At 34.0% G+C, this 25,464-nt stretch overlaps 1 protein-coding gene and 1 long non-coding RNA gene across 10 annotated transcripts in view; one reads left to right on the top strand and one right to left on the bottom strand.

The window, feature by feature from the left end:
- The window catches only part of LOC306650772 (putative P2Y purinoceptor 10), a 195,225-nt gene extending 180,324 nt beyond the window's left edge, over positions 1-14,901 (top strand). For 8 of the 9 annotated variants that reach the window (XM_079123066.1, XM_079123061.1, XM_079123067.1 and 5 more), the window contains 2 exons: positions 1,731-1,815; positions 9,404-14,901. In XM_079123066.1, coding sequence (XP_078979192.1) covers positions 9,453-10,496 — 1,044 coding nt within the window. In that variant the 5' untranslated portion in view covers positions 1,731-1,815; positions 9,404-9,452 and the 3' untranslated portion in view covers positions 10,497-14,901. The remainder of the gene's footprint in view (positions 1-1,730; positions 1,816-9,403) is intronic. The other variant, XM_079123068.1, reaches the window with a different exon arrangement.
- On the bottom strand, positions 4,776-19,538 carry LOC306650803. The gene is made up of 3 exons (XR_013761028.1): positions 19,286-19,538; positions 9,750-9,966; positions 4,776-7,457 (listed from the first exon to the last, which is right to left on the bottom strand). It is a non-coding gene; the product is annotated as an uncharacterized lncRNA (long non-coding RNA).
- Between the last annotated feature and the right edge of the window lie 5,926 nt (positions 19,539-25,464).

Below are 25,464 nucleotides of genomic sequence, written 5' to 3'. Positions count from 1 at the left end.
TATTTAATAAAATACACAATAATACAATATTTAATAGTATAGTGAAATGAATATTTTTGTTCCTTTTTTCAGTGGGAAGTCATTCAGTCTCACCTTTAAGTGTGCTATTAGCTGTAGATTTTTCTGGTTGGGTGGAAGGTCATTTTATTCCTTCTTGAGTGGTTTTAATCATAAAAAGGGTGTTAGATTTTATCATTTGCCTTTTGTACAGCCACCGATATGATTATGTGGCTTTTGGATTTTGTTTTGTTAACATACTATATTACATTGATTGATCCTCAGACATTAAACCAACCTTAGTCATATTGTAGTCATTTTTATATGTTGCTGAATTCAATTGGCCAGTATTTTAGCGAGGATTTTGTTATTTATAATTGTAGGGTTATTAGTCTGTCATTTCCTTTTCCTGTGATATCTTTGGCTGGCTTTGGCATCAGAGTAATGCTATCCTTCTTGTGGAATGAGTTGGGAAATGTCCCATCCTGTCCTATTTTTGGAAGTTTATGAATAGTGTTAATTATCCTTTAGAAGTTTAGTATAATCCATTAGTGAATTCATCTGGTCCTAGACTTTTCTTTGTGAGATGTTTTATGATTGTTAATTTGTTTTCTTCATTTATAAGTTCATTCAGTTTTTAAAGTCATTTTTTAAAATTAAGCTTTTGTTTTTAATTCATATTCAGTGGTGTGTGTTGTTCTATAAATTTATCTGTCAAAATTTTGGCATACTGTTGTTCATAATAATCCCCCATAATCTTTCTTATTATATTAGTCAGTAATGGTGTCCTCACTTACAAACCTGATTTTAGTGATTTGTGTTTTCTCTCCTCTTTATCAGTCAATCTAGTTAAAGTTTCATCCATTTTGTTTATTCTTTCAAGGAACAATATTGGTTTCATTGATTTTCTCTATTATTTGTCTTTTATATATTTCATTTATTTATGCTCTAATCTTTGTTATTTATTTTGGTCTGTTTGTTTGGGTTTATTTTCCTAAGGTTAAAGGTTAGGTTATTGACCTGAGTTCTTTGTCCTTTTTAAATATATCTTTTAAGCTATTAATTTCCTTCTAATTTAATTTAATTTCCTTTGTCCAATAAGTTTTTGTACATTATGTTTTTAGTGTCATTCATTCAAAAATATATTCTAATTTCTGTTGCAATTTTTGTCTTAGATCAATTTGTTTTCAAAGAGTGTTTTTTAATTTCCTCATACTTGTGCATTTCCAAAGCTTCCTTCTCTGATTTCATCTTTATTCCATTATGATCAAAGAACATACTTTGTGTAATATAAATTATTTAAAATTTATCAAGGCTTTTTATGGCTTGATATATTTTATTTTGAAGAATATTATATGAACTTGAGATGGATATATATGTTGCTGTTGTTGAGTGGTGTAGTCTATCATTATCTATTAATATTCAATGTACACTACTGCTTAAGTCTTGTGTCTCCTTGTTAATTGTCTAGCAAGCCATTCTATCCATTAATGAAAATATTGAAGTCTCCAACTATCATTGTTGAATTGTCTATTACTCTTTTCATTTGTCACTTTTTACTTCATATATCTCAGGCTATATATTTTTAATTACTGAGTTTTCCAGACCAACTGATCTTTTTATCATAATATAGTATTCTCTGTATTTAATAGCAATTTTTATCTAAAATTTATTTTGTCTGATATTAATATAGCCTCTTTAATTCTCTCTCTCCTTTTCTATATTCTTTTAAGATGGGGTTTTGCTATGTTGTCTAGACTGACCTCGAGCTCCTCAAGTAAAACTCCTGTTCAGCCTCTGAAGGAGCTGGGACTACAGGTATGTGCCACCAGGCCCCACAAATTAATGAGCCTGTTAAGATTCTTTTTATGGTATGGGAAATTGAACCCAAAGCTTCACACATGTTAAGCATGTTTTCTACCACTGAGCTATATTCAGTTCTCTAGCTCTTTTGTTTACACCTTGAATGAAATATCTCTTAACTTCCCTTTAGTTTCAATCTGCTTGTGACTTTGAATCTAATGTGTGCCTCTGTAGGGAGTATGTGGTTGAATATCATTGTTTATTTTATCCATTCTACCAGTAACTGCCTTTTTTATTGTAGTGTTCAATATATTTATATTTAATGACCAATAATTTTGGATGTACATCTGCTACTCTTCAGTTTTCTTAATGTCTTATGAAAATTTGACAATTTCCTTCAGTCCTCTATTTCTGATTTCATTTGTGTTATGTAGACATTTTCTTGTGCACTCTTTCAACTTATTTGTTGTCTCTTTAACTTTTGAGTTATTTCCTTTGTAGTTTCCTTGTGAATTTCAACTGTCTTACCTTAAAACATTAGTATCAACCAAAAATTGGAATTAGAGAATTAATAGAGACTGATAAGAATAAGATATAAAGATGACAGCTGCCTGAATTAGAATAAATGTGATGCAGAAAGTAGTGGTTAAATTTAAAAAAGGAAAAATATAGTAATCGTAATATTTGGTGATTATCTTTGAGGGTATTAGTAGGTGAAGTTATTAAAGGTTCAACTTAGATTTATACTCACACTTATTCTCTGTGTGAATGCATATATGGCAGAGTGATCATATATCATTCAAACTTGATCATTTTTAAGAAAAGTCAATGCTGTGTTTCAGAGGACATAAAAGAACGTGTTTGTTAAGGGGCTTGCATTCAAGGTCAGTGCCCTAAAGACAATAACGAATAATGTACTAGCAAGAAATTAATAGAGCATAATATGATCTGTGGAATCAGATTCATTGTGTTTAATTCTGTTTTGTCGCAAACTAACTGTTTATTCATAGGCAAAAATATTCACTATTTTTTTTTTTTTTTTTTGGTACTGGGGATTAACCTCAAGGGCATTTAACCACTGAGCCACATTCCCAGCCCCCTTTTGTATTTCATTTAGAGGCAGGGTCTCACTGAGTTACTTGGCACCTAAGTTGCTGAGGCTGGCTTCAAACTCGAAATCTGCCTGCCTGTCCTCCCAAGCTGCTGGGTTTAAAGGCATGTGCCACTTGCGCCCAGCTCTTTTACTTTTTATTGATGATCAGAAGGATGCATAGGATTGTCATATGCACTATGTGATCATATACGTATGTATATATACATATATATATATATATATGTAGTGCCTAGCACATAGGGAATGCTCAATAAATTCATCATTAAATACTGAATCCATGTAGAATAAGTAAGATATTTGAAAATCCTATGAAAATTGAGGTTGACAAAAACTAGAATGGCCAGGAGTACCTTCCTAGGGTACATGAAATATAAGCTGAATTTTGAAATGTATTTATATTTCATCCTATGAGTCAGAAGAACTACACAAAACAAATTAGAACAATAACACTTGTGATTTAACTATGTACCAGGTACATATATTGCATAAATTGTCTTGCCTCTTTGAATGTATAAAACAATGGTATGCATTATACAGTTTAAAAACTGTAGATCAGATAAATAAAGACAAACATCTTCTTAGCAGAGAGATGTGTATTCGAAATCAGGTCTGTCTGACTCTAAAGCCTGTATTTGGAATGACTACAGTGTATTGACTGTTAAGAAGAAAAATAAATAAATCCAGAAACTGAATTAAAAATATATTGGCATCAGGTGAAAAAGAATTTTAAATAGGTGGTTGTGGGAAAAACTTTATAAGCTTTTTTTAAATTTTTTGGGGAAAATAAAATCAAATATTTTCCCCTTTCAAATGAAAATCAGTCAAATAAGCAAAAGGCTTAGCAGGAAGATTTTGAAAGCTAATGAAAGAGTTTAACACTAATGCATTCCTTCGCACTGATTTAACTTACTGTTTTCAAGTTTCTGACACTCAAGGAAATGAAATTAGGAATTCTGAGATGACCTAGTTTGTTTTATTACAATACATGTTTTGTGGTAGTTTTGAATTTTTGAAACATTGTTTATGTACATTCAAAAGCCATGAAGAATGGTCATTCTGAACATTGGCAATAGTTTCTAAATTGAATCAGTTGGATAATTTATTTCAGAATTATTATTTCAGAAGTGAAATAATATGCTTTCCTTAAGGATCCTTCGTGGTTAAAAAAGAACTATTAAAGGGGGGGAGGGAAGGGTTAATGTTAGGGTTAGAGTTAGGGTTAGGGAGGGGGGCAAGTATGGAGGAAGAAAGTACTGTATAGAGGGTAAAGAGGGGTGGGAGGGGTGGGGGGAAGGGAAAAAATAACAGAATGAATCAAACAACATTACTGTATGTGGATTTATGATTACACAAATGGTATGCCTTTGCGCCATGTACAAACAGAGAGGCAACATGTATCCCATTTGTTTACAATAAAAAAAAAAAAAGAACTATTAAAGTTTAACTTTTCAATATGGCATTAAGAGAACTGTCATGCTTTCCCAAGTGCATAAGTTTTAAGCATAGAATCTTTACAGCCTTTTTCTGAAATATAAATACAATGCAATATTATTGACATTGTTTTAGTTTTCTTTTACTAGCACTTTTTTTCCATGTGGTCAAGACAGCAGAAATAAATGAATATAGATCAAGGGGCTGGGGTTGTAGCTCAGTGGTAGACAGCTTGCCTAGCATATGTGAGGCACTAGATTTGATCCTCAGCACCACATAAAAATAAATAAAATAAACGTATTTAAAAAAACCCCAAACTACAGATGGTAGTACACAGTGACAAAAGTTAGACTACAAACTTTCTGTGAATGTATTCATGTCCAAGGTGGAAAAACATTTTAATTTTTAAATTAAAAATTTGATAACTAGTTATCAAATAAAACACAATCTTTGCTAGCATAAATAGTGTTTTAAGGAAGTGATTTTCAAAGGGCAGTTCTTGTATCACTTGGTAACTAATTAGAAATGCAAATTTTGGGGCCCCAACCCAGATTAAATCAGATTAAATCAGAAACTATAGGTGCAATAGACCTCTAGATGATTCTGAGGCTTAAATTTGAATGTTAAGATGGATATGGTAAACTTTATTGGATTGATTTGTGACAAGGTAGAAGTTATATTTGAGCCTCATTAAAGAATAAGCCATGAATTCTGGAGATATATTGCATAACCTAACAATATAATTAATAAAAAAGTATAGTATACTTGAGAATTGCTGAGAGTAGATTTTAAATGTTCTCAACATAAAATGATATATATTTGAGGTGACTGATATGTTAATTAGCTTGGTTTCAACATTTTACAATGTATGCACTTATCAAAACATTATATTGCATAACATAAATACCCAAATTTTGTCATTTGTCATTTGAAAAAAAAATTAAGACTGAGTCACAATTCTCTACAATATACTTGATCCTCCAATTAGACACAATTTTTTTTTTTATGTCTAGATTGGACATTGTGATGTTGTTGAAAGAGAATTTTTTGGAAATTTTAGGATGCATTTCTGCAGAATAATTTGTTATTACACATCAAACCCTAGCAATTCCACTTTTAATAATTCAAAGGGAAGAGTTGTTCAAATGTACAATGAGTGTGTAAGAATGTTTAGTGCTGGAGCTGGAGCTCAGTGGTACGCACTTGCCTATCATGGGTGAGGCACTGGGTTTGATCCTCAACGCCACATAAATAAATAAAGATATTGTGTCCATCTACAACTAAATATATCTATATTTATTCATCTATCTATCTATCTATCTATCTATCTATCTATCTATCTATCTATCTATCTAAAAAGAATGTTTACAATGTTTTGTGTGGTACTAGGGATTGAACCCAGGGACACTCTACCACTAAGCTACCTCATTAGCCTTTTTACTTTTTGTTTTGAAACAGGGTCTCCCTACCTTGCCCAGACTGGCCTCTGGCCTTGAACTTGTAATCCTCCTACCTCAGCCTCTTGAGTTGTTGGGATTGCAACCTTGCACCACCAAGCCCAGTAGGATGTTTACCAATGTTTTCAGTATTGTTTCTGATAGTGATAAAGTGGGAATCTACCTCAATGTCTACTAGCTTAATAAATCATGGTATATAATTCTGATGGAATTTTAAGTGTCCATTAAAATGAGTATTTAGATGTTACTGACATGGAGGGATATTTACATTATTATTGAATAAATAAAACTGTTTATGAAAATGTATGTGCATATAAATTAAATTTGGTGTATGTATAGATTTATATACATAGAAGAAAAATTAAATCTGGAAGGTTATGATCCAAAATGATAACAATGAAAAATCTGGATATGTGTGCATGTGTGTGTGTTTGTGTGTGTGTGTATAAAAATAGATCACATGGGAGTCTCAGATTGAAATATATACTTTTCATATTAATAAAATCTGTTTTGTTGTTTTTTTATCTCTTTTTCTAATGTGAAACTCCATTTCTTGTGTGAAGAAATAATGAACGTTTAAAAACAAAATAATGTAAGATTTTAAGCAGGCTTCTTACACAATCTTATCATTGGGGAATAGAAATATTCATTTTCAAAATACTGTATTTGTCCTAGAATATTTGGAAGGAACTAATCCCTCTTGCTGTAACAGTTCACTGTCAAGGTTAGTGGTCTAAAATCTGGCATTGGCTCATTTCTGAACATTTGTATTATGATTAGATAATTACAAAAATATGGTTTTCATCTTAGAAGTTCCTGGAAAAGTGGAAATTGCTCTGTAGTAGGAGGCCTGGTTCAGCCTTTGCCACTAATTTTTTATGTGAATTTGAAAATTTCAGTCTCCTTTTCTCTGGGCTTGGTTTCCTCACTTTTATAAGTTACTGAATCAGAAGATCTTAATGGCCTTTAACAACTCTAATATTTTAGAAATCTACAATAAATCTAGATGCCAAGCAGTGTTTATGGAAGCATATTAGGCAGTATGGAGGCTGAGAAAAATAAAATAAATACAAACTCTGTAAAATACTCTTTAAAACTTCTGCTTCTGAAGTTACACAGGATGCTTCTTCATACTTCTCTCCCTTTATTTCTCCCTTAATGAAATTTTAAAATAAATTCTGTTAAATGTCAAAAGATATTTGAACATTGGTATACTTATGACACCTGGTGGTCAGGTCAAACATCACAACTCATTTTAATCCCCTAGACACTTATTCCCTTTCAAGTATTATTTTCCTTTGAGATGGTTTCTGTCTCTTAGATTCATCCAACTATCATACAATTATTCACCCATCAAATAATTAGTGGACCTATAATGTACTCAAAACACAATGTGCTCAAGATACTTTACTTTGGTAGACAGAAAGAAGTAAGAGAATGAGTCTTCAATATGTAGAAGATTGCTATCATTTTAGGGCAATAAAAAAGACCCCATGAAAAGGTAAGTCACCACATCATGTCGGGTGTGTTAAATGCACTCTTCCTAAAAGAAATGACCAGAACTGGGGATACTCTGAGGTCAGTAGCTTGTGGTTTGGACGGGAAAGTCTTCATGGAAGAAGTGAGTCTTGCCTTTCTTGGGGCCTCAGGTTCATCTGTAAAATAGCAATAATATATTATTGTTTCAAATAATTTCTGTCAGAGATCGATAGAGTATATATAAAGTACTTAGCATAGCATCTGGCCAAAAAAATAAACATTCAGTAATCACTAATCATTTTGTAACAAAACCAAAGACGATCATGTGTATACTTTATTCTTAATTTTATTTCAAGACTAGTTCTTGGCCACGTGTCCAAGACTTTTTCCAGATTTAGAGTGAACATACAGAGCACAATATCAATTATTTTAGTTATTTCAATGGATAAACCACCCAATTTACTGTTTACAGTTTACTAAACTAATTGAGCAATTCAGCAAGAGTCAACTCAGTGAAAAAAAATCTTTCAAAGTAGTTGTTTGTCTGAATGATCTGGTTGTTTTATTTCAGTGAACTGTCAGTTCAGTAAATAAAGGCATCAAATAGGTTGTTTGGCACTGTATTGCTGTGTAAAGATTAAATGCATTTTTAAAATTTTTAATTGGTTGTGTTTAAGGTTGAATAAACACACAGATCATATATTGTTTTACAAGTTCATATTTCAAGAGTTGTTGGAAATGTGCATTTACTATTGCACTTGAGTGTTATGTAGTTAATGTTAAAGCTATCTCATTGTTCCTTTAATTCCATAAAATGTAATGTGTAGTAAACTAGTTGCCTCTGCAGGCAATAAAAAGCACAAAGCTGTATTGAAATCTCATTTACCTTTTGTTTCAGCCATCGGATGTATAAATAATGTTTTCCTAAAAAATATCAACCGTTTAGTAAGCTTTAATTTTAAAAGGTAAAGTAAGCTATATACTGTAATGGCTTTGAGCCAAAAGCAATAACGTTGTGACATAAAGCAAACCAAGTACAAGGACAATGTCATATGAGGAAGGAGTGTTTAGCCTGGATAAGGAAGATTTAAAAGAGGACATGATTGCCATCTTTAGATATTTGGAGTTTTTGTGTGTAACGGGGAGTAGACTTTATTTTATTTGGCCTTCACAGGCCTAACTAGGTTGAAATGATAGGGGAAGAAATTTTAACTCATTAGAGGGAGGAAATTTCTAAGAATCATGATCATTAAAAATGTGACCATTCACATTAGTAACTTTTCACTGGAGAAGCCCCGAGAGATGAAGGATACAGAGCCCTTTTTTGCTGTATCTACTACCAGATATACTTTAGGCCTTCAGAGAGTTGCCTCAAATGGTGACAAGGATAGTCTCAAGAAATGTGAATGTCTGAAGCTACCATAAAGCTGTTGATAAACACAGAACTCTAGTTACAGGGGCTTCTGAAAAGTGCTACAACATACAAACAAGACTAATTTTGTCCTCAAACAAATTCTGGAGAGGCAAAAGTTACCTGAGTAGCACTGTTGTTCCAAACCCTTATCCTCCCAACATTCCAGTGACCTTTCCAACTCTTACCAAGAACCCTATCCCATCTCTCATTTACAAAGATTGACAGACTTGCCTTAGCAGTCATTTAATCCTTTATTAAAAAGCAGTAACAACTGGATTAAGTTTTCTTTCTCCCAGGGTTGATGATAGAGAATTAAGTTAAATTTTAAACTTTGGATATGCAGATGAAGATGACTGTAAAACTGAACAGTGCAACCTCAAAGGAGTGTTGGAATGTATGTCCAAAGACTATTTTACAATGACGTCTTACCTATTGGTTAGCTCTATGAGTTTGATTACTCCCTTCAAAGGAGTAAATCTGACTGAAGGCATTACCAAAATACTGATATTTTTGATTACTGAAAATGTCTTTCGCACTACTGTCATTCCTTTTGTGGTTTGACATGATATTTTCTGTTTACATAGATGAGAGCTTTTGAATTTGTAGAAGTTCACACTTGAACACTTCTGTGATAAGAAACAAATACATTTGCATATTCAAACATGGACTGACATGGCCTTGACTCTATTTTTGTTCTATTTTCTGCAGAAGTCATCACTCTAATGCTTTTCCTAAGGAAGGAATATAAGTCCTCAAGATGGGAAATAACAACACAAACAGTACAAAAGTGAAATGCACTGATCTTCAAATGCCCTTTCAGTACTCCCTCTATGCAACCACCTATATCCTGATATTCATCCCTGGTCTTCTGGCCAACAGTGCAGCCTTGTGGGTACTGTGCCGTTTCATCAGCAAGAAAAATAAAGCCATCATTTTTATGATCAACCTCTCCGTGGCTGACCTGGCTCACGTACTGTCCTTACCCCTCCGGATTTACTATTACATCAACCACCACTGGCCTTTCCAGAGGGCCCTTTGTCTGTTGTGCTTCTACCTGAAGTATCTCAACATGTATGCCAGCATTTTTTTTCTGACGTGCATCAGCCTGCAGAGGTGCTTCTTTCTCCTCAAGCCATTCAGGGCCAGAAACTGGAAGCGTAGATATGATGTGGGCATCAGTGCTGCCATCTGGGTCATCGTGGGCACTGCCTGTTTGCCACTTCCCATCCTGAGGAGCACGAACTTAGGCAACAACACGGAATCCTGCTTTGCTGATTTAGGGTTTCACAACATTAGTATGGCTTCTTCCATTGGCATGATAACTGCAGCTGAACTTGGAGGGTTTGTATTACCTGTTGTAATTATTACTTATTGCACCTGGAAAACAAGAAAATCTTTACGAGAATTCCAAGTTCCCCCTCAGAATACGAAAGAAAGGAAAAAGGCTTTGAGGATGGTCCTGATGTGTGCAGTGGTGTTCATTGTGTGTTTCACCCCTTACCATCTTAACTTTCCATTCTTTATGATGGTGAAGCAACATGTCTTTTCAAATTGTTCCTTTATTAAGAGCACTCTATGTTTCCACATCATTTCCCTGTGTCTCGCAAATCTGAATTGTTGTCTTGATCCAGTCGTATATTATTTTATGACTTCGGAATTTCGTGATCAGTTTTCAGAACATGGAGGCTCAGTTCTTCAGTCATGTGTGAGATGCAAAGAAAATGCTTTGGAAATTCGTCAAAGGAAGGAGGATCTTCAAACTATCTCTCTTGAATGTTTGGATGATTCCAAGACAATGTAATCAAACAACCAGCTAGGGTCATCTTTATGCTCTAACAGTTTAGCTATATCATATTGAAGATTTTTATTAAAAATGGTGTGTGTTTTAAAGAAATATGTCACCCTTCCCTATATCCTCAAAATGATCCTTCTGAAGGAATTATTCATGCCTATATTATCTGTCTAAATGGAAATTTTGTTTTATAGACCTCGTGAGTAAATCTTTCTTCGCATAAAGTGATGAGCAACAGAAAAAGCTGCACACCTGTTTCTCAGCAATGGGTCCAATTTTTTCACTTTATCTTGAGAGAAACATAATATAAATTGAAAACAAGTGGACACTATTGAATTATTCAAACATTGAAAAGTATACACGAGAACAGTGTGATCCCACCTTTTTTTTTTTTTTTTTTTAGAAATAATACACTACTCGAACAAGGTAGATTGAAGAGGAAAAGCTTTTTAATATTAGTATGAGTTATAGGAATTAACATCCTTATAACTTGAAACATCTATGAGACTTCTTTCTGTCCTTGGGAAACAGTTCAGAAGCACCCCAAATATCTCAAAAGTATCATGGTATTCACCCCCAACACATACAACTTAAACACAAAATTGTGTTCTAGTATATTTTGCAAACTTGAGCTTAAGGGCTTAAAATGTAGTCTCTTTGCTTGAATATCTGTGAGTGCATGTGATGTGATGCATGTTTTTATATAATGGCACTAATTCAGAAAATATTTTATTTATTCATTAAAACTGTGCCATTTTCTGCCTAGATTGATTGCTCCATATACAACCTCAGTCACAACTTTATTTAATACATTTAAACCAATGAGTTAATAAAGTATCGCATGCATTCCTACAGTTTTTTGACTGCTAAAATCTGTTTGGACCACATTTTTTCTCAAATAAATATATATTGCTGAATCTTATCATAAATACGGAATGAAAATTTTCTGTTTAAAAAATATCTACTTAAATCATTTTATAATACAAAGTACTTACACTGGAAAATTAAAAACAGATTCCTACATTGGGCTTCATTAAAATGACATTTTAAAAAGCAGTTGTTGCCTAGTGTGGTGATATATGCCTGTAATCCCAGTGGCTTGGGAAACTAAGGCAGGAGGATCATGGGTTCAAAGCTTACCTTATCAATTTAGCAAGGCCCTCAGCAATTTAGCGAGATCCTGTCTCTAAATAAAATATAAAAATGTTCTGTGAATGTGGCTCAGTGGTTAAGCACCCATGGGTTCAATTCCTGGTACCAAAAATAAATAAATAGCAGTTGTTAGTTTTACAATACAATGTTTTATAACAATGTTTTATAACATAATGTTTATAACACAATGTCTTATAATACAATAGTTTTATAACACAATGTTTTATTTGTGTGAATAAGTTTGTAATAATGATTTCTTAAACAAACAAAATAGCTAATATTTAAAACAGCATGAAAACAAGGTAAAACCTAGGTTTTCTGAAATTTGCTAAAGATCTGTATTTTGGACAGAGCTTTCTGTAAAAATGATCAGGTAGTTCTTTAAATACCTAAACATTTAAAACATCATGTTAGGTGCAAACATCTCTAAAATATAATTTTCCTTATAAGTGAAGCAGTGTGTTTCAACCAAGGGAATATGGTATAGGAAAGAAATACTAATTCAGATTCAGAGGATAAGTGTCCTAGTTTCAGGTCTGCCACTGTTAAGCTATGTGATCTTGGGCAAATTACTTCTTTTTAGGTTTCAGTTATATTATCTATACATAATGGTAGCTGCACTAGAAGTGATCAGTGTGCAACATATTTTCACAAAGTGCTTTCTAAACACTATAAAGCACTTTATAAATGTTTCATGTTATTGTCAGTACTATTATTATTTTCGTTATTTAAGAAAGATTAATACTTAATGCATTTTTTTCAGGATCACTGAGGGTCATTATTATAAACATCAGTTATTGTTTGACATATGTTTCTTCCCTCCAGGTTATTGAAACCTCTAGCTTTGTTTTCACCTACATAGAATGGCCTCATTTGCTTTTATTTCTTCTTCTTTTTGATTATATTTGTAGTACTTATATATCTACCTTTTCCAGCTATCAGTTCTCACTTGCCATTGTCAGTAAGCCTGTCTTAAGCAGTCCCTATCATTTTGATTAGTTCTTTTCTAATCTTTTGTGGCTTCGAAAACACCCTAACCAAGTTAGTTAAAATAGAGCTTTGACTTAACAAAACTGAGTAAAAGCCTGCTTGTTTTATTTTATTTGCATAGGATGTGTGTTGAAAAAGGAAACTCTCCTATGGAACAAAGTATGTGGGTTTTAGTTTATGGACTTTATGACATCTATTTTGGCAATTCAGAACTATTTTGCTTCCTTCCTGGCTCTGTCAGCTATGTTTAGATAGGTCAGGTTGCCAGATATTTGAGCTCTGGATCACCAACATATGACTAGTTATTTTTGACACCTTGAATTTCTTGGTATATAAATATTGCCATATATATATATATATATATATGTGATTAAATTTCCAAAATCATTACTTGTTTCATCAAAAATAGTGTATTTAAAACTACTTTATTGCTTTAAGTGATGGTATTTTCTATTTCTATAAGGCTCTTAAGAAAATATGTGCTCACTCTGGCCATTGCATCCTTCCTCATTGAGAGCACTTTGTAGAAATTCCCCTATGTATTTGAAGTCCTATTTGAGAAACATCAATTCATTTTTGGAAATCATCCTGTTCTATCATGAATAATGAACAAAATCCATTCGGTTTGGAGAAGCACAACAAACAAACTACATTAAAGCTCTCTAAAATTTATCAGAATTCTCAAATTTATTCTTACTTCTAGAGAAGGGGGTATTATTTTGATCCAGTATTTCTGGGGCCAGGATAATAGCCAAATCTATATCTCTACTACTCCCTGTTCCCTAAAACATTGGTGAGAAGAGAAGGAGATATAATAATGGTATGATTGTCTACTGCAACTGATTGCTACTAGTAAGACTTAGATTCTTGTCTTACCCTTTCTTAACCTGTGTAATCTTGAAAAAGACCCTTTTCACACTGACGTTGTTTTCTCATTTGTAATGTGGTGATAATATCTCCCTTTCTGCTTCAGAAGACTCTGGCTAAGCTCCAATAAGAAATGTAGAATATTTTTGGAGGGGGTACCGGGTATTGAACTCAGAGGCACTCGACCACTAAGCCATATTCCCAACCCTATTTTGTATTTTATTTAGAGACAGGGTCTCCCTTAGTTGCTCAGAGCCTTGCTTTTGCTGAGGCTGATTTTGAACTTGTGATGCTCCTGCCTCAGCCTCCTGAGCAGCTGGGATTATAAGCATGTACCACCACAACTGGTCAGATAAAATTAAAATTTTTTTTCTTTCAAAAATAAAAAATGATTATTTAAACATAAGCACAAAGGGAGAGGTGGTATAATAATGGGATCAGGGAAAGGAGATAAAGTTTTCTCAACTCTTAACAACACAGAGAATTTTAACAGATTTTAAACAACCCATTAGCACTATGGAAAATATGAAGGTTTGAAGTAGTTTCCAGTATCAGGATATCATTGTTTGAGGTCAGCCCAGGGCAACAGAAGGAACCATTTACTGAGGACTCTACCATGAGTTACTTAGGTTCAGTCTTCCTGAAGAAAAACTTAGGATAAGTGTCAAAGATCTCTAAAGAATTTAAGTATCAGAGGTTGATAATAGCCTTAAGGAAACAATAAATATCCTATAGTGCATAGTCACTTTTTTCTGTGAATAAATTATGTAAATGGGAAGCAATGCCTCCAGAACTTTGGAAAGGAATGAATTTGAGAGAAATATAGAATAACTTACTATTGTAAAGGGAAGTGTTGAGGGCACTAATATGTTACTTAAGAGTAGTTTTGAGACATGGATAGATTTGCCAAGAGGTCTTTAAAGTTTCAAAGTACTTCATTCATTCATCATAGTCTCTACAGCTCCTGGTGTGCTTAAACATATCGGATAATCAAATATGCATAAACATAAAATATGCAAACCTCGAAGTCTCTTGAAAAATCATTGGACATGCATACATCTGGCTTTGTTCATACTGTTTCCCTGTGTTGTATGTCTTTATTCTTCCTCATTGTCTATTCAGGCTTACGAATCATTTAAGATTCAGTGTAAATTCTACTTCACTGTAAAACTACATTATCTCCCTTAGACCATGAATTCCTTTAGGGTACCCACCATTTCTTTTATGCTATGGCATGTTGAATTTAAACATAATTTCTTATAGGGAAAATTTGGTAATTAGTTTCTATTACTAGATTAGTTAAGGTTTACATATTTCTTTTTCTAAGAGAGATTGAATTCTAGAATAAACTGAGAGTCTATAAGGAATGTAAATATAATTTGTTCAATTCTCTCAGCACCATACAAATGAAAGGTACTCAATAAATGTCTTTTAGGTGTTTTAAAAGGACACATATAGATATTGGACACATATAAAGGACACATATAGATATTATTATGAATAAGATAAATGTGACAGACTTAGTTCTATAGGAGCTCAGAGGAAAAAGTCATCATTGAGAGAGATGAGCATAGAGATACATACCTAAGTCAGGTAGGAAGCTATCTAGAAGATTATTCCCTATAGAGGTGACATTTAAAAATACCACAAAGTTTATATACTCATTTCCTTGACCTTGACTTACCTGGACAACCACTAGGAGCTAGGGACCTAAAAAGGGATTATTACTATAAACACCTGCCATTAGAGTCATTAATTCTTGGCAGATTAGTTGAATTTGTTAAATACAAATAAAGCCAAAGTTTGGCTGCCTCTCAGTTTATGAAGTAACCATAATACATTAGACTATGGCTTTTGTGGTTCTATAAAATATGTTTGCAATTTGTGCCTTAAGGGCTGGGGATATAGCTCAGTTGGTAGCGAGCTTGTCTCAGAAGCACAAAGCCCTGGGTTCAATTCCCAGTACCACAAAAGAAAAAAAAAAATTGTGATTTAAAAATGTTTCTGAAAGGTTACTTCATTTTTGCTTTGATATTGTGGTTGTTGTTATTAACAAAGGATAATTTATTCTTTATTTTCTTGGTAGGGAAGTAGAGGTATGAAGGAGTTGGTGTAGAATAAAGACAATATCTCACAAGATCAATTACTTTCTCCTTTTTTTTCATCTGTGTTCCCTATTTTTTATTCCAGTGAATGCAATAAAGTTATGATAAAATCAGATTTGTGTGAATTCCATCCACATTGTTTACAGTACTACATTTATGTGTATCATCTTGTAGCAAGGAGACCTGTTCCTGTTCTTGATTTCACCCAGCAACCAATTCTAGTTTGCCATTCTGAGGTCACTCTATCTCTTTTGAGCCATTCTTTCCCTTGGCTGGTGGTGGCTGTCTGGATATACTCTTATTGGACTTCAGTAACTTTGTCTAACCTGAAGGTCAATAAGAATGTTACTGTCTAGGAGCTGGAATTGTGTCTCAGTGGTAGAGTGCTTGCCTGGCATATGTAAGGCCCTGGGTTTGATAGTCAGCACCACATGTAAATAAATAAAATAAAAGGCCAATTAACAACTAAAAAATATTTTAAAAATAATGTTATTGTCTTGATCATATTCAAGGCCCCAATATTTGTAAAACTCTCTTAATAGAAGAGAAATTATCAAAGAGAAAATAAAGATCACATATAGCAAAGTAACAGAATGGAAGTGAGCATCCAAGGAAAACTTAACATTTGTTTTTGGTTATTGGTGTCCTATAGGTTGTTGTTATTACAGAGACCTAAAATTGCACTTAGTATCACCTCTCATTTCCATACCTCAGCACAATTCCTTTCTCATTCAATGATGAGAGAACCCAGAATCCTTGGCATGGCATTTAATCTACCTCCATCCTGATTAACCCAGCTCTAACTTTACCCTCTTCCTCTACTACAGTCAATTTTTTTTCACTCTCCCTAAGGTTTCCCATGGGCTTTTCTTTCTGTGACTTTTTCCAGAATATACTTTCTACTACTCATCCTATTTTAATTCTGACATCATTTAATTCCTACCTGACTTAGGTATGTATCTCTATGCTCATCTCTCTCAATGATGACTTTTTCCTCTGAGCTCCTATAGAAATAACAGTCTGTCACATTTATCTTATTCATAATACCTTTCTTAGAATCTAAATTAGGAAGGACTTTTAGAAATTCCCTCTACATAACAAGATATTAAGGGAGCCACTATAGTTTGAATGTATCAGGTAAATGCTATTTGTCCACATTCAAAAATGAGAGAGTAGAGTCTCATGGAGATGGGGAGATCTATCACCATCAAATACTATTTCCTGATGTAGCCAATGTCAAATTCCTTCATTTCGGGTGGGGGAATGACAGAACCATAACATGGCCAGAGTCACACAGTAAATGATCCTGGAGTAAGTCGTGTGAGAATGGGGATTCAGAGCTAGATATCCTGAACATTCTGTGCCCTTTCAATTACCTTATGCTGCCTTTTAAGTTATTTGCTTAACTTCATGCATATGTTATTTTTATGTTATTACCTAAATTCTGATTTACCTCAGAGGCAGGGCCTTGAGGCAGTCATTTTTATCTTTATTTCTTACAACAAAATTCAGCACAAAACAAGGGCACCAGGTAAACAATTTATAGGTAGTTCTAGATTGATGGATTCATTTTGTAGTCCCTCAAAAAGTTTATAAATTTGCTTTATTATTATTCATTTCATATGAATGTGAATAAAAATAGAGGTCCTAATGATAAAGTGGAATGATCACAGTGTATCTTTATCAGTAGTGTAAAGCAGGGGTGCCAATTATGCTCTTTGAAACCTAGAGCAAGTCACAGTTCCTTCTTGGCTTCCTTATTTTTAAAACTATGGCAGCATAACAATGACATTCTAACTTCCATTTCAATTCTACCATGCCAATAAAACTAACTTCTTTCAATTTTTTTTTTCTTAAAGTCTCAGTAGTGTGAAACTACATGAGCAAAATAATAATTCCCATCTTAAGAAGATGCAAACCTCAAAGTTCACATTAGATTATTTTTAGCTGACTGACCAACAAAATGGTGAATCAAACCTTATTCTGTCAAACAGGTCAATTTTGCCTTATCTTGGTACTTTCATCTTCTCACAACAGGGCATTATTTGTTTCTAACCCTTTTTAGCAATGCTATCATGAAGGAGACTGTGGGAATTAATGTTGGGCAACCCTGGGCTTAAATGTCAGCTCCACCATTCACTATTTAACCTTGGGTGAATTACTTGATTTCTCAAAGATTTGACCTTCTCACTGAAAATGAAGCTAAAACTTCTTACCTTGCAGGACTTTAATTGACACTGGTGTTGAGAATCAGGGCCAAGTCCCATTTCCTCATGTCAAAGATTGAACACCCGAGAAAAGCCAAGACAAGAACAAAAAGTTTTATTTAAAGGATGAAACTGAGAGTGAGAGACATAAATTCCTCCACAGAGGCAGAGGAAGGGGTCCAATTTGGAAGTTGGTGCCCAGGGAAGTGGGGATGTCCTGCCCCTGTTATACATTTAGATTTCCTTTGTTCTCATGTCCCCCTTCTCCCTATATCTTGCCTACATGACCAAAAGGTGGAATGACCAAAAGGTGGAGTGATCCAAGTATGAGAATGTAGCTGCCCAGGGGACAGGCAGGAAGGGAGCAGTCCAGGGGGCATGAACAACTGCTTGCAGGGAGGATCAATTTCATGGAGGCAGGGAACCTTGGCAACAGGTGAGGAGGAGGGGGAAGGGCTCTGGAGATATTAGCGTTTTATTTTCTTTCCTTTCCAACCAGCCCCTATATTCCCAATTTGACCCAGATCATTTATCACCTATACTGATTATACTTTTGCTCCCCCAATGCCTCATCATGAGGCTGTAGAGAAAATACACATGAAAACTCTTGCTACAAATGTGACACCTTTCATATGTGCAAGAGATGAAAATGATAGCAATTTGTGTCATATTTAATTGTTATTAGTAAGGAACATGATTTTTTATTGTATCCTTGTAATGTGATTCTAATCCTGCATTGCATTTGTCTCCATTAAATAAGTTTGCAGTTTGAGAGATGGAAATGGTGAAAGAATGTACAATAATTTCCTGCACCTGATGTCCTCTTCTCTGTACAGATTACCAAATCAGCTTCAAAATCTACACATGAAAAAGAAGTAATGAAAAAAAGGACATATCAAGAGGGGTGGCTCAAAATGAAGTAGAAGCATGAGAGCAACCTAAAGTAGTCAAAATAATTATTTCTATGAGATGGCTCCCAGAACATTCAGGCCCTATGCATAAAATAGAATTCTCAGTATTTAAACAGATGCTAATTCATGGTCATATTTGATATTGGTCATATGTAAATAAGCCCTGGGTGGGTGAAACAACTATTTCCATGGAAATTATAACTTACACTCATCTAAATCTGTGAAGTCTACTACCAGTAATTCTGTCTTTATATTCATATCTTGGTTTGAATCAGTTTACAAATTTTATGTTTGACTAACACTAAAAACTTGACTTTGTGGGCAAAGACAGAGAGTTGGCATGAGTCAGGTTTTCAAAAAGGAAGAAAGCAAGAAAGGAGAAGGAGGAGGCGGAAGAGGAAAGAAAGAGGAAGAAAGAAGGGAGAAGAGGGGGCAAGGCAGAAAAGAAGGAAGGAAGGTTGTTTGAAAAGGCAGGTAAAGTGGTAGAATAAATCAATTGACCAGAGAACCCTATACAGTAACCTTTAGCCCAAATAAACTTGATCCAGTAAAATGTCAATACTTACCCCAATGAGAATTCAAATTGTTTTCAACATTGTAAGACTGGTTTCTGCCCTATGTCTATTTGTTTTCTAGTCCAGACTGTCTCTAATGGACATGTGCTGGTAGCTAGATTAGCTAATAATTAGAAGAGAAAATTCTGCTGTGATGGCCTTGGATCCAGGAGACCCAAAGTCTAGTTGATGCTGTTTTGCTTATTTTCCGGGACCTGACACAAATCATTAGCCCTTTCTGGGCCTCTCTTTCTTCTACTGCCAAATGAGGGGAGGGGGTTGGATTTTACAGTCTCTGGTTTCCTTCTTAGCTCTTCAATTCAGTGGCCCTAAAAGGAATTTCTGACTTTGTTAGCTGACTCCAGGCACACTGAGGAAAGTATGTGTGGGGTGGGGAATATTAAGGAACAAAGTCTCTGGAATAGAGAAGTCAAAACTATAGGTTAGTATTTCTAAGAACTAACATTAAAGGATGATGTGGTTTTTGTCTGCTGACTGCATCCACGCCTCTCATTCATCCTCAGTTTATCTGGACAAATGTAGACTATAAGGAACAGTAATTTGGCTAGGGAGGAGCAAACAGGATATAGATCCAAGTCTAGTCAAACTTTGAGGTAGGAAAGGTCTGCAGTTACCCTTTTCTCTTTCCAGGAGATTCTACTGAAAATCTCTCCAAAACATTAACAAAAAAGGTATGTTGCACATTTGGCACATTATAATTTCATCAACATTTTTCTTGGTGCATATTCATAGTATAGGACGTTGGGTTTCATTGTGGAATATCCATGCATGCCTACAACATAATTTGTTCATTTTCACTCCCTAGTGCCTCCTCTTGCTCACCCCTCTTCCCTCATCTCAATCTCCTTCCTCTACCCTAATCGTATCCCTTCTATTTTCATGAGATCCTCTTTTTTTTTTTCTCTAAGGGAAGAAAATGCATCAGAATCATAATAGTGGTTACCTCCAAGCAAAATTAATTTTATTTTCTGTGCTTCTATACAGGTTCCCAAATTTTGTTTTTATATTAAAATCCTTTTATTGATCCCTTATTCCTCTCTTGATCCCCTAAAACCTGTTCTTCATAGAGACCCTAGATTATCTTTTTCTAAAAATAAGAATCAGATCATTTAAATTTTTTATTTAGAAGGCATTAATAGTTTCCTTTCAAATGTATAACACAAGCCAGGATCTTTTAAAAATTCATTTATTTTTTGGTTGACACATAATGTTTGTCTTTATGAGGTATATTGTGATGCTTTAATTACTGTGTACATTAAATAATGACCAACTCAGGGTAATCAGCATATCTATCACCTTAGACTTTAATCATTTCTTCATTGTAAGTACATTCAAAATCTTCTTTTCTGATTTCTTTGAGATATGCAGTGCATTAGTAACTATCTCTACCCTATTGTGCCATAGCACTCCAGAAATTATTCCTCCTAATGGTTACTTTATACCTATTGTCCTACCTCTCCCCAATGCCTGTTCCCTCTGTGCTCCCCAGTGTTTTGTAACCACTATTCTACTCTCAACTTCTATAAGATCAAATGTTTACTATTTCACTTATGAATGTGTTCATGTGGTATTTGTCTTTCTGGGACTGTCTTATTTCATTAAAATAAGTTATTATAGTCACAAATATTCCATGATTTGCCATTAGACTACCTGTAGGACCTTATTTCCTATTACTCTCCCTTCCTGACCTACTCTTTACCAGTTCTTTGAACCCTTAAGGCCTACTCCTACTTTAAGACACTTGCACTTTCTTTTTCCATTGCCTGTTATGCTTTTCCTTCATATGTTCATATGATTAATTCCTTGTCATTCTCATTCTCTGTTTCAAAATGACTTCAGCAAGGAGATTTTCTTGATCCCCCAGTTTATATCATTCCTCATAAAACTCTGTACTCTTCCTACATATCATTTGCATAATGTTTAATTACAATACATATACATTGATTTCATTTCTTTATCCTTACTAATCTGTAAGCTTCTGTGTACAGGAACAATGTCTCCCTTTCTTACCACTGTGTCTCTCAGTAGGTGTCCAATGTTTGTTAAATGATCATGTGAACAAATGATTCAATTGATCAACAAAAGAAAAAAAGACTGAAGTCTCAAGTATGGTGAGGGTTCCACTTTTATAATGTATCCTCAGTGGTCTATGTCCCTAGTACATATGACTATGAATTGTATTATTAACTATCTCCACCCTACTAGGTGGATCCAGTTACTTGCCAGATCATTTCTTTTCTTTTCCTTGTTTTTGGAGGGTGTACTGGGGAATGAACCAAGAAGTGCTTAACCTCTGAGCTACATTTTATTTTGAGACAGTCTTGTTAATTTGCTTAGAACCTTGTTAATTTGTCGTGGGCTGACTTTGAATTGGTGATCCTCCTGCCTCAGCCTCCTGAATCATTGGGATTACAGGTATGCAACACTGTGCCTGGCTTTGTAAGACCATTTCTGACATTAGAGAACACATCTTTTTTCTTAAGTGTGTGGTTGCTATTTTTGTACCTCCAAAGATTTTAGTTCTTCTGAAAAATTGCAGATGGATAGATCAATTCTAACCACCTACTACTCTGCCTCATAGTCAGTTATTTAGGGATAACATTCTAAACTTTGATTAAAGGAAAAGCCATCCAAACTCAATGAGTAGGTAGAAACATTTTTGAGTTTCTGACAAAGTAAATAAATTGCACAGAAGGGAATGAGATTAATGACCCTGTGGCCTAGACATGTTATTTTCTGTTACAACAAATGGCCAAGAGGTTATAATGCCTGTAAAATTTTTTTAAAAAAGAACCACCTGGTCCCAGTATTTCTTTGCATTACTCCCTACACTGAAAGGCACATTTGAAATTAAAATGGTTATTTTAATTTGATAATAAGAAAATGTCTTCCATGAAAGCTTCTCTCTGAAGAACAATATATCCATTATTGTGCACTCAAGGGGAGGGAAATGTGTTTTGAGAAGTCTGGAGACAAAATGGATAAGATGCATAGTGAACTGCTACTGGGTGCCTTAACCTGATCATTGCAGAGGACACTTGCTTCTATTTAAGGACAGAAATAATTATTCCTTTTGGAGGCTTTTCGAACAAGAAAGGTTTTGCCAAATTGGAAAGGAAAGGACTTATCTTACCAAAATATCCTATTAAGTACTGTTTTTTTTTTTTTTTTAACAGAACTCACTTCTGATCTTGCAATTGAGAACTTTCATTTCACTACAGATCAACATTCTTGGAGGTCTAGGGATAGAGTCATTGAAAGCATGAATTATAGGGGAGAGTAATTATTTTGGGGAAGGTGCTTAGAAATTGTCTTATGTTCCTAAGATTTTGTTATTAATTTAATTTAATTTTTAATAACTTTATTTTATTTATTTGTTTATTTTTATGTGGTGCTGAGGATCAAACCCAGTGCCTCACTCATGCTAGGCAAGCGCTGTACCCCTGAGCCACAACGGCAGCCCCTATTAATTTAATTTTATCCAGCACTTAATGTAGCAACAAATACACTTCTGGGTATTTTTCTAGATATTTTCAAAGTTTACTCTTGGTTTATTTTCACAACCATTTTTAAAATAGGTAACTGGATATCAAAAAGGATAAGCGACTTGCCCATTGTCATACATCAAATAATTGGTAAAGATGGAGTGTGATATTAAGCATGGTGACTTCAGAGCTGTGTGTTTGGCCCTCAAAATTATTTTGCTAAAGGAATTTCTCAGTAGTCTTGATGTCTTTTTTTCCAGTGCATTGCTGTCCTAAAATGAAAAATGAATATAAACAACTGCGGTATATAGGAGGAAACGGGAATGAGAATGGACCCAGTTTAATCTGTCTCCAACAGAAAAAAGGGTGGAAATGCTGACTTAATCTCATCATGTGTGACAAATCGGTTTATTGGAAGTTACTTATGATAGCATTTCTCTTATATATTGTGGTTGTTAATTCTATGTGTCATGTCAGCTTGACTGGGCCAAAGGGTGCTCAAATTAGAAGTTACTTCTGAGTGTGTTTTTGAGAGTGTTTCCAGATGACATTAGCATTTTAACAAGCAGACTAAGTAACTTAGTTTATCCTCCTCAAGGTGAGTGGGCAACATCAAATCCACTGAAAGTCTTACTAGAATAAAAGATGGAGGAAGGAGGAATTAGCTTTTTTGCTTCCTGAATACCTGCTTGAAGTGTGACATCAGTTTTATCCTACCCTTGTAAATTTAAACCATCAACTTTCTAAGTTCTCAGGTCTCAGACTTGGACAGACTTTCTTCACTGGCTTTCCTGGTTTTCCTTATAAATGATAAAATATGAGTCTTCTCAGTCTCCATAATAATGTGAGCTACTTCCTCATAATAAGTGCCTTATGTAAATTTTTTCCTATTGCTTCAGTTTCACTGAAGAAATCTGAAAAATATACATTTTATGACCAACTTTCATGTAATGTATACAAGCAATTCCCTCTGTGTTTCACAGATCATTTCTTTTGTTGACTAGTACTGAAGGAGATTTTATGCTCATCTCATATTGTCTGAATTACAGTATAAATTTAACAATATCAAGAAGCACAAAATTTTAAAGTGTTATTTTGTTTTTAACTTCCCCTATTGGAATGTTTGTATTTGGAGGAGAGGGATGGGTACTGGGGATTGAACCACTGGCCTACATCGCCACTTCATTTTTAATTTTTAGTTTTGAGAGTCTTGCTAAGTTGCTGAAAATCTTGGTAAGCTGCTTAGTCTGGCCTTGAATTTGGGGTCCTCCTATATCAGCCTCCCAAGTTGCTATAATTATAGGCAATTGTACACCACCATTCCCTGGCACAAAATCTGCATCACTGTAAAACTCTGTACATGAAAGAAAATCCTGATGTGGAGGTGATGACCAATTTATTGCAGGTTGACTTTACAATAACTAGAAGTGTCATCTAAAGATCCTGTTTTCTCCACTGTGTCAAAGTGGTTCTAACTGTGGCTGTAGATATAGTCATTTCATAAATTTCCTTAAAATATTGAGGCTTGAAGTTGACAATTCAAGTATTTGATTTACATAGACTTTTGTAGAGTCCAAGAATATGCTTTTTAAAAAGACATTAATGAAAAAATCCTATAATATAAAACAAATTCATTTTAATATATATATATATAGTTCTGTAACATTTAGTAAAGATGTTTTTTGACATATGATGTGGTTATATCCTAATGAACTCATGGGAAACTGAAAATATCATGGTCAAAAAATTCATTTAATACACAATTTACCAAACATCATAGCTTAGCAACACAGTACACTGTATAGTATAGGCTATTTGTTCTCACAGTCATATGCTGACTGGAAGCTATAGTTTACTGCCATTATCTGGTACCATGAGAGATTATTTTACCACATTTCATGAGCACAGGAAAAGATAGAAATTAGAAATTCAAACCATAGTCTCTACTGTATGTGTTTCAACATCACACCGTAGTAAAATTGAAAAATCATAAGTTAAACCATACAAAGTTGAACTGTTTATATATTTGCAAAGTGTACGACCATAATCTATAGTTACAAAATACTTTCATCACCCAAAAGGAAAACTTATATCCTAGATATTTCAAATAAATGGAGGCATACATATGTGAATGTTTGTATCTGACTTTATCAATTTAACATAATGTTTTGGAAGCTCATCTGTGTTTTAGTATACATCAAGACTTCATTTTTTATAGGCAAATAATATTCCATTGTCTGAATATACCACATCTTGTTTATACATTCTTTAGTAAATAAACATTTGCATTGTTTCCCCTTTTGTTTATTGTGAATATGCCACTATGGTCTTTTATGTGTAAGTTTTAAGCACTTGTTTTTTATCTTTTGTGTATATATATCCAAGAATATAATTGCTAGGTCTTATGGAATTCTATGATAAATTTTGAGGAAAAGTCAAAGTATTTTCCACACTAGCTGTACCTTTTAACATTCCTATCAGTAACCTATGAGGGTTTCAATATATCCCCATCTCAAACACTTGTTATTTCCCTTTTAAAAAAAAAAGTAATTCTAGTAGAGGTGAGTGGTTTCTTAATGTAGCTTTAATTTCTATTTCCCCAATGACTAAGGACTGAACAATATTTCATGTGTTAACTAGCCACTTGTATATATATATTTTTTGTGAAATGTCTATTTAAATCCT

The sequence above is a fragment of the Sciurus vulgaris genome (assembly GCF_902686455.1).
Source record: "Sciurus vulgaris genome assembly, chromosome: X".
NCBI classification, from domain to species: Eukaryota; Metazoa; Chordata; class Mammalia; order Rodentia; family Sciuridae; genus Sciurus; species Sciurus vulgaris.
Note: the sequence above shows the minus strand (reverse complement) of the source record. Positions and strands in the feature narration are given on the sequence as shown.